A 14,939-nucleotide genomic window follows, 5' to 3' on the forward strand; every position below is an offset into this window, starting at 1 on the left:
CTGGAAGGGCAGCAGTCCCTCTGCCCTGTGAACAGCAGTGCTCCTTCAGGGACTGCAGTGAGCTCTGCCAAAAAGCTGGAACAGAGCAGGAAAGTGGGCAGTTATCTCTACAGCCTGCTGCCCCTTGGATCAATCTGAAATGGGAGCCCTTGCCACACCTCTGCTGCCTTCCTTGTAATCAAAATCTCCTTCCTTTCATAATAATCTCCATTTTAATCTAGTACAAAACCGGCATTTTATCCTCATGGATTAATAAAATTGCCTATCCCAGCTCTAGCAATGCTGTGAACTTGACTACTCAAAAGTGTGTTGAAGTATGCTAAGTTAGGTAAAGGGGATCAATAACAGTTTGTCATGAAAGGGCTCCAATAAGAAGAAACTCAGCTTTAGGAAAGTACCATCAAATCCCCTGTTGCAGTAATCAAACATGTTTTTCAAATTTAGACTTTTGCAAAACAAACTCCCCCTATTATTCTTTCAAATTAGTTTGAACTTCCTATAATTTAACAAAGATGTGATCATATCCGCAGAGATCCCAGAATTCCTTATGAGCCTCTTAAAAAGCAGGAATTAATCATTTCCTTGTAAAACAATCAAGTTTGCAATGCTGTGATCTTGGAAATAACAGTTAAACAGTCAAAGTCAATCACTCAAAAGAAAATAAAAGTATTTAATGCAAAATATTTCCAAAAGTTTTTACAGCAATTTCCTATAAATGGAGTCTTTTCTTAAAGAATGAAACCACTGATACAAATGTATTGTTCCAAAGGGGATTACAAAACTTTCTCCTCAGCCACACAGAGGTAGAGAGGGCATTTCTCTTATCTGAAAACACCTAAGATGAACTGAAAAGTTTCAGAATCTAGCCTGCTATGTCTAAGTTATGGTAACACATAGATTCTTTGGGATTAAAACTTCACAGGCTGATATATCTTTACCCCATAAGGCCTTTATTAAGATTCCTAATAATTTGTGGTTATGTAATGCAAATATCTGAGATGCCTGTCAGCTATATTATGTGTTTTTTCCTAATGATGGGAAGCCTGACATTGGAGCAGACTATGGGGTGTTCTACCCTGCAAGGACCAGGCTTTAGGGATGGGTGTTAAACAAAACAAACAAAAGAGTTGTTTCCATTCCTGCTCAGTTGCTCAAGGCTGTAGTTTCTGGCACCTGAGGGCAGGTGTGAACTGGTGCATCCTGGCACCTCTGGCTGTCCAGTGGCTCAGAGGAGGGCAGCCACTGGGAGGATTAAGTGGTGCAGCTGCCCCGGGCTCCCCATGTAGATTTTCAGCTTCCCAGGCTGCTGTTGGAGGCTTTAATGGGTACAGAGAGAGCTCACTTGGAGTGAGCAAGGCCCTTCAGATGACAGCAGTCAGTCCAGACAAAATTGGTCCTTGTTGAGAAGCAGCAGGAGGCAGCTGGAAGGTAAGGGCAGGACAGGCTGGAGCCCTTCCACAGAGCTCTCCAGCAGCACAGGAGCTTCCCAGCACATTAATTCATTCCTTTGCTTGGCACACTTGGCTGTCTGGGAACGATTACCTGTAAAAGGAGCTCTTTCACCACTGTAGCTGTTCACTGCAGTAGTGCCCTGCAAGGCTGGGCTCTGCCTGGGCTGCTGCCAGCCAAGCAGAGAAAGGCTCCAGCTGATCCCTGGGGAGCTGGGCTGCCTGCTCCCTGCTTTGCAAAACAACAACAAAACAGCCTTCGAGGAAGATGCAGTGGGGGAATGTGCTCTCTAGAAAACAAAGCCACATTAACCAGCCTCAACAAAGCAGCAGTTTTCTCTGCCAGTGGAAGGGCAGGCTGGTGCCTTCCCTCCCCAGGACAGCCTGGCCTTTGGGCTCTCTGGGGCCACGTGGGAGGCTCCTGTTTGCTCTGTGCTGCCCCGGTGCTGGGCTCCCCACGCTGCTACCAGGAGCTGAAGTCCCCGAAGCCTGTGCTCTTCTTCTCTTTCTTCACAGCTGTGCTGGTTGAAGGTCCATCATCCTCCACACTGCGCTTCCTGCAGCCAGAACGAAAACAACTCTGAGGGAGCCTTTACTGCCAGTGGGACCAGGGCAGCCTGGATGCCTGTTCTGCCTGTTCTCTCCCAGCACCAGCTATACTGCAGCCAGCCCATCCCTTGTCAACTAGACAGGAGTGCAAGCTCCATGCCAGCATGGCTCGGGGGTCTTTGGCAGGCCCAAAAAGAGGGAGCGTGAGTCCATTGGGATGGTTTGGATCAGCCGTTGAACACTCCCAGGAATGTGTTCAAAGCACAGAAAGTTCTCCAGGACAAAGCTGAAGATTTAACAGCTGTACCTTTTTAGCATGGTCAGGAGAACATGAGCCATGAGTTTTCCCACACCTTCTCACCTGCACTTGTGGCAGCAAAAGGATTTATGGGGAATTAGGCATAAAGCAGCTGGGAGAACTCTTCCAATCTTTCCTGTTTCTTGAGCCCAGCCTGTTGCAGTTGCTGCTGTTATCATCAGCCTCTCTTGAGCAGAGCTTGCAACCACAGGGAACGCTGTGCCACCAGCTCATGTGCTGTAGTTTTATTGTCAGATATCAGTAGCTGATAGGGAGAACACCAAACCCTAAATCTGCCAGAGCAGGCTGCAATGACTGAAGGTCCTTTCTATACTACCTAGTCCTTTCCATAGAGCCACAACTGCTGGATTTCCTCTGTAAATAAGAGTGCAGTGTGTCAGCAGTTTTAAGCTGGACACAGTATTTTAGTGGACACACAATATTCTGCAACTGAAAAATTTCACTGACACACTAAACTGACCTACCTGAGCTAACATATCTCTGTTCTCACAGTTATGCAAATGCCTGTAAGTCACAGAGGCACACACAGGCTGATGAAATGGCTGCCCAGATCTGTGTATGCATAAATACAGGCCTTCATGTACCAGACAGACAACAGCATTTTTGCAAATGCTTTTAGAGAAGTCTGCTAAAAATCAAGTGGAAGGCATTTATTTTAATTTTTCCAAAACACATGCTAAGCTGCTGCTCAGCCAGGATTCTGTGCTGTCCTTATGAAAGAAAGCAGTGCTGCCAATCCTGACAGGGGTACAAAGGGTGCCTGGGAGAGGATACTTTAGGATAAGCCTGTCCAACCAGCCAGGTACCCTGGAGCTGCTCAGCTGCCCTGTGCTCCCACAGCAAGCCTGGGAGCCTGCTCTCCTTTGCAGCCATTTCAGCTGGTACAGCTGCTTGTGTGGCTGAACAGAGAACCAGAGCAGCAAACTGACAGGGGCCTGGGGCAGCTACTTTGTGCAGGGCAGAAGTTGCTAAAAGAGAAACATCTGTGGGACCATGGCCTTCAGAAATAGTTTCAGAAAAGGAAGAGGATAAAAGATGGTGTAGAAGTGACACAGTACAGTTCCTCAAAGACTTCTGAGTTCTGGAAATGTTTCTACAGTTCTGAAGTCAGCAAATGCTTTTAAAGACCAGCTTGGTCATGTTCAAGGGCTAAAAGAGAAGCTCAGCTAATGTGTGACCTTGAAAAACAACAGAAGTGAAGTAAACTCTTGACTGTTAGGACTATGTGAGGGTGTCTTTGCTGGCCTAAAACAAACATCTGAACAATGGCACAGGACAGGGCCAGCATCCAGCAGGAAAGGCAGCTAAAATATTCAGCAAAAATCAGAAGGACAGGGAACTCACGCTGCAGCCATGTTGATGTATTTTCCAATCCCCTGCCGGTAAGTTTTAGGAGTCTGAACCTCTTTCTTTGGTGGGACCACTTCAGCTTTTATTTTGGCTGCTTCTTCTTCCTGCTGGAACTTCTCTCTTTCAGCAGTGACCTGTGGGAAGCAAAGGGTGCAATCTGTTGCAAGAGATAGTGCAGAATAAGGAGAAAATGTCTACAATTCTTTGAAGCTTTAAAGCACTCAAAACCAGCAATCAGCACCGCTGAGATTACAGGGCAGGCTTTAGGAGACAGCCCTCAAGGGCCACTACAAACAGGCTCTCTGCAGCCATTCTAGCAAAACTCTTTCTCACCTGCAGGCACCCACGGCTACTGGGGGCATTTGAAAGGAACCCATCTGAAGCCTGATGGACTGGGAGCTGTGCCAGACTCAGTTACCAGAGTAACTCTCCACTGAAGGAGCAACTGGGATCCTGGCAAAAAGGCAATGTTGAATGGCAGCTGCTTAATCTTAGCTGGCAACCAGATGGACCAGGGAGCTGCCCATGTGCAAAGAAAAGGCATTAAGTTGTAAAATCCTCTCCAGAAAAGCTTTGGCCTTTCAAAAAAACCTCAACCAACCAAGCAACCTCACCTGTGCATCTGCCTCTTCATAGGGATCAACAAAAACAGTTGTTGTCTCAATTCTTATTTCTTCCTGGAAGCAGAAGAGAAGAGCAATTATTCCATCTGCTGATTAAGTTGTGCCATCTCCCCCTATTTTGGTTTCAAGAAGTGTCAGCAGAGTGATCAGCACTGCCATGTGAGGCCACTGCCCCCAGTGGCTCACACACACCTTGGGACGGTCTGTTTTTGGGTCACTTTCCACATTCTCCATAGCAGTCAGAGTTTCAAAGCCACCAACCACCCTAAAAGAGGAAAGACATGTTATTCAATTGTCACAACATACTCAAAACATTCCTACACCCTTACCTTTAATATATCTCATTTATGTCCATTACTCTAGCAGGTTTTTAAATCATCATGTTTGAGGGGAGAGCAGTCAGCAACTGTGTTTGGAAGACCTAAGATAATGTCATTCAGTGTGGAAGATAAGAATTTTTTCCTCAAATATGGGATTTGAATTTAAAATTTAACAGAACATGGAACAGCCCAACACTCAGAGGCAAAGCAAAGCCCAAAACCTGTAAGCCACTTAAACCAGCCAGATGAAGAACAAGTCTTTTCTTCTTCTTTGTTTTCAAATATGAAGACCTAGGAGTGTTATATGAGACCTAGGAGTGTTATCAGGAAGAGACTGGTAACTACAGCACAGGAGAGCAGTGGCAGAGCTGTCTGCACTAATGCCACCAACACTGAGAGAACAGGATTCTTCCAGAAGAAAGCAGAAGAAACTCTGCTTTCATATCAAAGAAATAAGCAATGCCTTAACGAAAAACATGACTGTGAGCTCATGAGGGCTCTGGGAAGGCAGCAGAGCATCAAGTCACTGCCATAGGGTAAGGCCAGGGCACTTCTCAAAGCAGTTTTCACCTAGCAGGGCCTTAGATCCCTGGCTTCTCACTTTTCAAGTCAACATATCCAAACACTTGCTTGAAAATGTTTAAGGCTGAAGGCTTTCTGGACTGTTACATGTTTATTTTCAAAAAAAAGTGTGGAACAATGGGAACATTCTAGAAAAGCATATTTAGAAAGGATAAATGGGGAAACCCAGATAATTATAATCCTGTCATCCTGTCATTTATCCCAGCAAAATAATGGAATAGCGGAGACAGGACATGATTAAGAAAGAAAGGAAATAAGTAACAGCAATCAACAAGGTTTTGTGGAAAACAGTGTCTGTCAAACAACCTTCTATCTTTGAGACAACAGATGTGGCTAACAGGGATAACAGTGTCCACAGAACAGACTTCTGGAAGGCGGCTGATATTTTGACTGAGGAACCAGAATGCCATGAAGTGAATACAGTACACATGAAATAAAAAATTGGCTGACAGGTGTCAAAATCTAATTTTAAACAGGAACCACTGAGTCAGTATGTTTTCAGAGGGGTCCTGCTGGGATCAGCTCTTGGTCCCAGGGTATTTAACACTTTTATCCACCTCATCATCCACAATTAAATTTGAAAACAGCTATTCTTAGAAGAGCAGTAAATAAAGAGGAAGACAGGCTGTTGATGCTGAGTGATCCAGATCCATTAGCAAAGCAGGCTGTAGCTGGACAACATCTGTTTTAATAGAGCCAAGCCACATGGCCAAGAACCAAAAATACAGCCCATACTAACAGCTGTGGGACAATGAGAAGCAGCTGTAATTCTCAAAAACACTGCTCCAGGAGCCAGGGGAGTCTGGGGCCAGGAGATCAGCAGCAGGGGCAGGAATTGGCCACTGAGGAGTCCAGGGCTGCCCATGGGCCAGGGCAAGCCAAGAGCCAGCAATCCCCCAGCTTCCACAGGGGGTAACTGTTTTGAAGCCTGATTGTTGCTGGGACTACAGCAGCAGCACAGGTAGGCTGGCAAGGGATGGGCAGATGAGATGGGGGAAAACCAAATTAAATGAAGCTGGTGGGGAAAAAGGATACCAAAGTGGTGGAATATACAGAGCATTTTATCACCTGTTTTCATATCAAAGAAATAAGTAATTCCTTGACCAAAACCCACGTGAAATTCACAATTGCCTTTATACACTTTATACACTCATACCAGGGTATTTCCCTCTCAAAGACACCTGTCCAGTCCCAGCATGGCAGAGTCTGCCCAACCAGCACCAGGAGAGGCCTCTGACTCTCACCTGCCCTGGTCTCAGCTGATCCAATGGAGAAATCACTTCCTACAGCACTCCTGGGTGCCCTCAGTGCCACCCTGTGGGCTGGGCCTGGCTGTAACCCCAACCAACGGGACAGACCCAGCACAGAGAGGGAACTGAGACAGAGAGGGTGTGCTCACCCTGCCCCAGCACAGCTGTGCTTGCTCATGGTTTGCTGCTCCAAACTCCATTCCCCAGGGGCCTGCTGATATTCTGTAATGAGGCTGTGACTTTTAGGTGCAATTAAAAGCCAAGGATGCAGCCTAGAACAGCCTCAGTCATTTGTGACTGCAGGGAGCAACTGAGGGAGGCTGCACAGGGCTTGAGGACCCCGTGTGAACTTTGGAAAGTTCATAGCAAAAACTCAATTTTAAAATCTCTCTCCAGGCCAATATCAGATTGACTTATAATACTGGTGATTAACACCCAGCCCAAGATATATCCACTGTATTTTAACTGCCCCAAAGGAAACTTCTGATTTAATATCGGAGGATTTTCTAGCCACAAGCTCAATCATTATCTGCTTGTATGTTTTCATTTAATTAGGTTTCTGATAATTTGAAATGGCCAGATCAGCTGTGCACTGGCAATCTCAGCTGAGTAATCCCTTAGCCTGTAGCTAGACCTCCCACAATATTAGCCCTAATGCATTTTACTGATGCTTCCAGATCTTCAGTTGCTCTGCTAATTAAACTTTATGGGTAATATTTTGTCACTTGTACATTTTGAAAGGCTGCCATAGACATGGCATTCACAGGTCATCAGTAAATGACCTAAATAGTCTATTTTGACATGACTGTTAAGGGCTAAGGGGGAAGAAGACAAAGTTGTTATGCCTGCAGAGCATGTCATTCTCTTTTCTCCTTCACTTCTTGTCTCTCAAATGGAAAATTGCTTCCTTTTCTCTCCCTTGCATTCTCCAGCATTTTGCACAGAGAATCTCTGTGTACTACACTGTCAGCACAGTCAGCTTTCAATATATGTTTTTGTCTTTATAAAGACACTGCTGTAATACTGATAAAAAATAAAAACTAATTTGAATACAAACCACCTGCTCAGAGGAGAGAGCTCTGAGCAGAGGGACAGGAAATAATCTACAAGTCACTTTTGTTCAGGGAGCACTTGGGAGCTTTGTCAGGGTCAGGCCCAGCTGAGGCTGGTATCTGACCACTAAAAATGAACATACAAAAGGACAAGGTCTGATTGCAAAATTACCCATCCAGTAAAAACTGAACTACACACTAACGTGGCACTCAGAGCTGGATGCAAAAGAAATTGAATATTCCAAACTGTGAAGGCTTTTGCAAGCTTTCCTCTGATCTAAGAGACAAGGTATACACAGGCCCTTGAAATATTACATGTTGTTATTGTCAAATCTCAGGATGTTATTGCAGCACTAAAATCAGTTTGATGAGATATAATGTGTCAAAGCCCATGCACTGGCATCCCTCACAGCAACTGCTCCTCAGTGAATGAGGAAACCAACACACCAGAGAAGTTTTTGGGATTCTTTGCCTGCCCAACAACACATATTTTGGGCCAAGAAAAAAGCCCATACAAATTATAAGAGAAAAGACAATCAGATCAGTACATAAAAACATTTTTAAAATCCTCTAAAGAGTGAGTCACTACTTAATATTATTCTAATATTCAAGGAAATCTGTACATAATTTTCAGTAAAAGAAAATGCAGATTCCAGAAATTCAGGCTCACATCCCTTTATAGTCTTTACACTGGCTAAATGTGGGGCACAGCCAGTGACTGCTCACACTGTGGTGTCTGGTCTCGTGCAATGGCACTTCTGCCAAGATGGGAGCCAGCATGGCAGGGAAGGGAGAAGGGCATAAACAAGTTTAACCTTTTCCACTGCTTCTGGCTCTACTCCTTTTATAAGGTGTCATACATGCTTTGTCCTAAACTGGCTGAGGTTTAAGAAGGTGTTCAGATGACACCCTGCAGTGAAAAGGGTGACACTTTCAAGACACCATTCACATCAGAACACCCAGTGGAACTGAGAGTTTGCTGTGTGCTTCCAGTAGATGTTGAACAGAGAAATCATGATCTCAGCTATATATTTAGCTCAGCAACCCTGAGACAGCTTGTATTTTTAGAGGAGCTTGATAAATGTTGCATTACATTTAAGCATGAACGACAAGGCAGGTACATTTATGGTATTTTTTTTCTGTTAGCATAGGAATGAAAACAAAAATGTGCCCTCACTCATGCAATTCTGTTTTCTTGAAAGCTGGCTAAGTTAGCACTGGAAATCTTTGCATTTCACATTTAGATGTGTTATTAAAATCTTACTTCCTGTTAAGGCTCCTTTATGTAAAGGAGTAACCTTGCTTCAAAACCACTGCCGATGCCTTTGCACGATGAAGTGAAATATCCAGAGCAGGCTCTATCCATTTGCAAAATGCCAATGAAGGTCTCACTGCACTTTAGTGAGTGCTGCCCAAAGAAAAAATGCATCTCCCCTGCAGGCCTAGAGACATTCACATGTGAATCTATTTCTCATACTTTTGTTTGGAAGAATTATTGGAATTAAGCCTTCTGCAATGCTGGGGATGGCAGTGAGCCAACATAATAAGAGCTTCCTGGTCAGAAGACGATACAAGAACAATGTCTGGACTTTTTTTTAAAACAAGCTTTAAACTACAAACAGAAAACAGAAAGAAAAATTGCTCTTTTGTAAACACATTCTGCCCCAAAGGTTATTTTTATAAAAAGGAGAACACACATTTATATACACACACAGAGGGAACAACACATATGTGCACAAACACGTACACTCAGGACAAAATGTTTTCTATGCATACACCCAATCTGCAGTGGAGTGAGCAATTCAAATGTGCAACAAGAATGCAGCCAAAACATCTCCATCTCTCTGCTAGATAAGGGCTTCATCTAGCAGGCGAGACACGGTAATAAAGGGTGATGAAAATAAAACAACTTGGAAAAAAGCTTATTGAAACTAGACTCAACAGATGAACCTGGCACGAAAGGACTTCCCTGCCTTGGCACAGGTCCCTGTTCAGAGATCATACAACTGTTTTGGAAACGACAGCAGCCCTCATGCAGCTCCAACAGCCCACTGCTCATGTGCAGCCATGGCTTCCACAGGAGGCCTGGCTCATTTCCCCACCTTGCTCTTTGCTCCTGTCCTGGTGTCTGGGGATAGCAGACTCTGCAGTGCAAAATTAGGTCAGTCTCCCTACACACAATCAGCTCTTCTGCTGTCACACAGTTTCTCCAATCTTCAGATGTACTAAAGCAGAAGAGCCAAAAGAACATGAGTTTTCCAGCTTAGAAGCAACTGGGATTCACTGATTCAAATCATAGAGGGAATGTTGCAAGTGGAAAAAGACAATGTGTTATGTAACAGCACCTGGGTAACTGAATAATGCCTGCTAGTTGCTTTATGTAGCTAATTACTTTAGAGGACAAGAGTTACCTTCATTGCCCCAGTCTACAGAATTGCACTAGAAAGCAATTAACAGGTTAAGGAATACTCAATACAGAGTGATACTGATCCAAGGGAAAAACTCTCTTCCACAAAAGCATCTGGCAAGGAGAGAAGGGAAGGAAAGAGAAGAATAAGCTGAATGCATGTCAGCTATTGACTCATGTCTTCAGTCTGACCAAGCCTGAGGTTTCCCAAACCACCTTGTTCATTATTTCTGGGAGCAAGAGAGCTGAAGAATGAGCAGCAGAAACCTCGAGAGACAGTGCAAGTTATGCACAGAGGCAGATATGTACAGCCTCACAGCAAAGAGAAAACTGTCCTCCACATACTCATCTCCTGTCTCAGTTGCCACTTTCTTTTCTCAGCTCTTGTCAAACACAAGTGATGCTCTAATAAACACAAACACACAGAACTGCTGTACGGATAATTTCCAGCTTTGCCACAACACTTTTCTCTCTGCTCCCTTTATTGCCCTTTGTTTTATCCCATTACATCACATATCTGCAACATGTCCTCATTTTCAAGCCCACCATGCTCTGCTTGTCCTAAATCTCACCCAAAATTCTGAAAGAATTTTTCTTCTGTTGATCACTTTCCACTACTATTTTAAATATGCACATTTTTATGTGTGCCTTTAGCTTTGGAACAGGCTCCCAAAAAACAACCATGGGCCAATTTTGTTTTTTCCTGAGGCTTTCTTTTTCCAAAGGTGGTGGAAGGTAGGTTGAAATGGGTCACTGTCACAACTTCCCTGTATCTATATGCAATCTCTTTCCTACTTACACAGCTCTCAGGGACAGAGATTATATTTCTATTTCTGCTAATAAAAGGCAAATGTACCAGGTCTCTGATCCATGAGAGCTGTGAACCATTGCAACAGGAAACATAACAACATGGATGGGATATGCTTGCACCTAAATTTCATAAAGAACACCTAACAGGGGCCTGATCTTATCTGCTGGTTTGGCTGTAGTGTTCCTGTAGCCCCTGCAGGTCACAGCACAGCCAAGGCCCAGCTTGGAGCACAGGTAGGAAGGAGACTCAGGCACAGAGCCCAGGGCAGCAGCAGGCAGGACCCTCCCCAGGCAGCAGCCCCCTGCAAATGCTTCTCATGCCCTCTGTGCAGAGCAAAGGCATGTCAGTTGGTTGATATTAGCTCAGTTTCTAAATTAAACCTCTTACCAGCAAGCTAAAAGCCCACAAAAACCACCAGTTGGTTTTCATGTTAATTACATCATTCTCTAAGTCAGAAGAAATAGTAATTACTAGAAATGGTAATTACTAATTTAATCTAGGCAGCTCTGTTGAAGCAGGAAATCCATGCAGCCTGCAATACACCTCCAAGGGAAGGCATTCTGCTCTCTCACTCTGTTTTGGCTCCCCAGCCATGCCAGATTATCTCCTTTCTTTTCAGAACCAGCATCCTCATCACTGCCACCATGAGCAGCATGATCATGACGAGCCCTTCCCTGTCCCCCAGCCACACCTTTCTCCTGAGGCAGGAAAATTCCAGAGCACCAAGGCAGACACACGTCTCCTCTTCACTGTCCCACTGCCCAGGTGTGGGCATTTACAGTCTCTCCTACATAAAAATTGTGTTTCAGACCAGTGGGGACATGATTATTCATTTCCAGAAAAGGCACTTTTCAATGCTGCATCCACAAAGGACCAAAGAAACAAAGAAAGGAGTAGGGAATGGTTGCCCTTTTACTCTTTTTTGTTCTCCTAAGTATGGGAAGCCTGCTGAAAAGCTGTATACAAATTACAAACATGTCAAACTCTGCTCTCCAAGATACCTGTGTGACACTAACATGGACCAGAGTCACACAGGAGTAGCTGAGAGTACAGGTCAGAGTATTTAGGTTTTTATATTAACTGAAATAAGTAATCCTCAAATCTATATGAAAGTCACAACAGGCCAGTAAGCATCCAGTTAACAATACAATAAACACTGATGGAAACAAAGAATCCTGTTATCATGGGTTCATTCTGCTCTTAAACCTAGATATTATTCCTAGATATGCTTCCCAGACATTATTGTGCTACAATCAGCTCAGATATAGTCACCAAATCCTGGAATCACCCAGGATCTATAATATCAAACTGAAGTTGGAGTTTTACTAAGGTACAGTCCCTGGCCTCTTCTGGCTTTTATGACTTTTAAAAACAATGCAGGTAAAAACAACTGATGGATTTTGATGAAAAAATACAGATCTTAAGAGCTACACACAACCTTTTATTATTAAATTTGTATGTAAATTAAATTTCAATAATTCAACTTATAGATTAATACAAAGTGACTGGGATACATATATCCCAGCATCTTAATTTTACCTTATTTGAATTGATCTTCATTTACATGCAAGACAGATCAGAGTAAAATATCCCTGCTCTGTGTTCATATGAAGACGTTGCTCAGTTTTCATGCAGGAAACCAAATAAGACCCTAAACCAACACTTTTTATAAACTTTTTCCATTGTATTTCAGCTAAAAATATAAGCAGCACCACTTCTTCACTGTGGGACCTAAACTCGGATTTTTGTTACAGCAAAGACAATTCACAAATGAAGACAGTCTTTGCTAAAACTGCAAAAATCTCTGCTATATATGCTTAAGCAGATTTACCTGGACTAAGTAATTCCTCTCTAAAGGGCAACATCCAGTGTGAAACAGCATCTGAGCTATTTTGCTCACTTGAGACATTCAGCACAGTGTGAAGGCTTTGGGGAGCACACTCCCTGCACCACAGAAAGCTCAGCTTCTCTCCAATCCTGTCCTGGTGAATTCTGGTAAAACTGGAGCACACTGAGGAAACTCAGCAAAGGCACTGGAGGACTACACAGTGCTCACTGAGGCCAGGCTGCACCCAGAACTGCAGACCAGGCACATTTTCAGCTGAGCTGTCCTAACACAGACATTACTTGATGAGGTGGCCAGCTCAGGTTAACAGCATTACTGGAGGGGATTTGAAGGGGTTTTTGCAAGGTGGACTCAAATTGTTGCTGAAGTGAAGTAGTCCTAAGATCTGGATAAGGTAACTCCTCCAAGAATTACTGACTCTCAGCTTTTAGTATTAGAATTTGCTTTATTTGTCTGCTTTCACACAAGGACAAGGGAACTTTGAATTTTTCTAGGACAAACCCGAGAAAGAAAAAAGAAATACATTTCCAAGAGTGTAATTATTGAAGACTCACTATTGGAACTAACAGCACTGAAATAAAGTGCCATTAAAATGAAGCCTCAAAAGTTGCAGGGAAGATGGATTAAATATATGACTTTCACTGTACAGCACAATTGTATGACATTCAATCAAAGTAAACAGCACATGGTTCTGTTTTCCATTACTGACTTCCAAATGAATAGAACCATGAAAGGAATAAAACCCCAAATCTACAAGTAAAAAAGATTGTAAGATTCTCAGGAGCTCCCAGTGCAGCAGGCTAGCAACATTCCCACTCCTGCCATGTGTGAGAGATGGCTGAGAACAGCTCTGCTTTACTTGTAAATACCAAGTTCCTGCAGCAGAGGAAGCAAAGAGCAAACCATAAGAAAGAGTTTGTATCTTCTTCAATAAATATCTTAATCTTTATCACGTGAAAACTTCACTGGAAAAGACTTTCAGAAGAGATTTCTTTATAAGGAATGAAGTTCTCTCACTGTCTGGGCATTACTAGTATCTTTATATATGCGTGCATAAATATACAGATTTATACCAGTGATAATTGTCAGGAATAAAAGAAAATAAGAATAAAAAAAAAAGAATAAGAAGGGCCAAAAGACCTCATCTCTGCAGAAGCTCTATTCCATGATGAAGAACAGTCCTGTCATGACTAATTTTTCAGTTGATGGCTCATAAGAGGATGAAAGCAGTATTGAAGAGCTAATCTCTTGTGTCCCAGCAATTAACATGCACAAATATTAACATGGTTCATTACATGACTAGGATTACTTTCCTCCTGACTCCTGGAGGGCCACCCACAGAAGGGAAGTGAGGCAACTTACACAGATGAAAGGAGGGAAAAAAGGCAGGGTCTGCTGACTGGCATTGGTGCAATGTTGCCCTTCTCCTCATGACCAGGAGAACTGGATTGTGAGCTGGAATTTTGCTCCAGTTCAATTACAAGAGTCACTAGATTCTGCTTTTTAGGCTTCAGACACACAAGGGAGAATGTCTGCTCTATGTTGCTGCCCAAAATAGCCTTCACTTACCTTCCAAAAACTGTGTGCTTCCTGTCCAGATACGCACAGGAGCGGAATGTGATGAAGCTAGAAGGAAAAAAGATATAACAGTTACCACATTGTCCCACTGACCCTCAGCAACAGCCAGTAATGCTTAAAAATGCTTAAAAATACAAAGTGTCTGCAAAAGCTTTCACAGAGAATCCAAGCCCCTCTCCCTCTCTGGCTCCTCTCTGGAAGGCCTGTGGACCAAACATCCTTTCATGCCTCAGTATTGTGGGTTCCACCTGGATTTCTGGAGTTTTGGCTTCTCACTTTTCATCACACTAACATGTTTAAACAGTACTCCAAGAGTAGGGCCTTGCAGCAAGTCCAAAATTAATCTGAGCATCTGCCTCCTTGGCCATGCAGGCCCTGGGAGGCTCAGGCAGGGCAGGCAGACGTGCATGGGAGGAATGCTTCCTGCTTGGGAAGAACATTTCTGGTGCATGCTGGGCAGCTTGTATCCAGCAAATCAAGTTACATGACACAACAGCCTCTGCCAGTGTAAACTTCTATTTTCTGGATATTTACTTTTTGCATTTCTCTTCCCTTAAACTGGTCTGTTGGTGATCTATTTCTCCTCTGGACAGAGCACACTCGTGCTCCAGATACAAACATCCCAGAAGAATACTTTGAAGTGTCAAAAGTAATTAATTGGACTTTTAATTTTGGGGGCTGTACTTTTAAACTTAAACATGGGAACTAAAACACTAATCCAAAGCAACCTTTACTACTAAAGCATTACTCTAAAGCTTGATGCTTCTTTGGAAGTCCTGGACTACAAATGTATGAGACAAAGGT

The 14,939-nt window shown here is 43.4% G+C and overlaps 1 protein-coding gene across 2 annotated transcripts in view; it reads right to left on the reverse strand.

The window, feature by feature from the left end:
• Positions 1-659: 659 nt before the first annotated feature.
• Positions 660-14,939, reverse strand: part of PPIL2 (peptidylprolyl isomerase like 2) — a 68,302-nt gene continuing 54,022 nt past the window's right edge. Inside the window, exons 16-20 of one of the 2 annotated variants that reach the window (XM_054288975.1) lie at positions 14,127-14,183; positions 4,482-4,554; positions 4,281-4,343; positions 3,661-3,800; positions 660-1,542 (exon numbers count right to left, since the gene is read on the reverse strand). In XM_054288975.1, the coding sequence (XP_054144950.1) occupies positions 1,539-1,542; positions 3,661-3,800; positions 4,281-4,343; positions 4,482-4,554; positions 14,127-14,183 (337 nt within the window). In that variant the 3' untranslated portion in view covers positions 660-1,538. Of the gene's footprint in view, positions 2,006-3,660; positions 3,801-4,280; positions 4,344-4,481; positions 4,555-14,126; positions 14,184-14,939 lie in introns of both variants that reach the window. The other variant, XM_054288974.1, reaches the window with a different exon arrangement.

Source organism: Melozone crissalis, unplaced genomic scaffold, assembly GCF_028551555.1.
Source record: "Melozone crissalis strain CALT ecotype California unplaced genomic scaffold, PUWL_Pcris_2 ptg000063l_1, whole genome shotgun sequence".
Taxonomy (NCBI): Eukaryota; Metazoa; Chordata; class Aves; order Passeriformes; family Passerellidae; genus Melozone; species Melozone crissalis.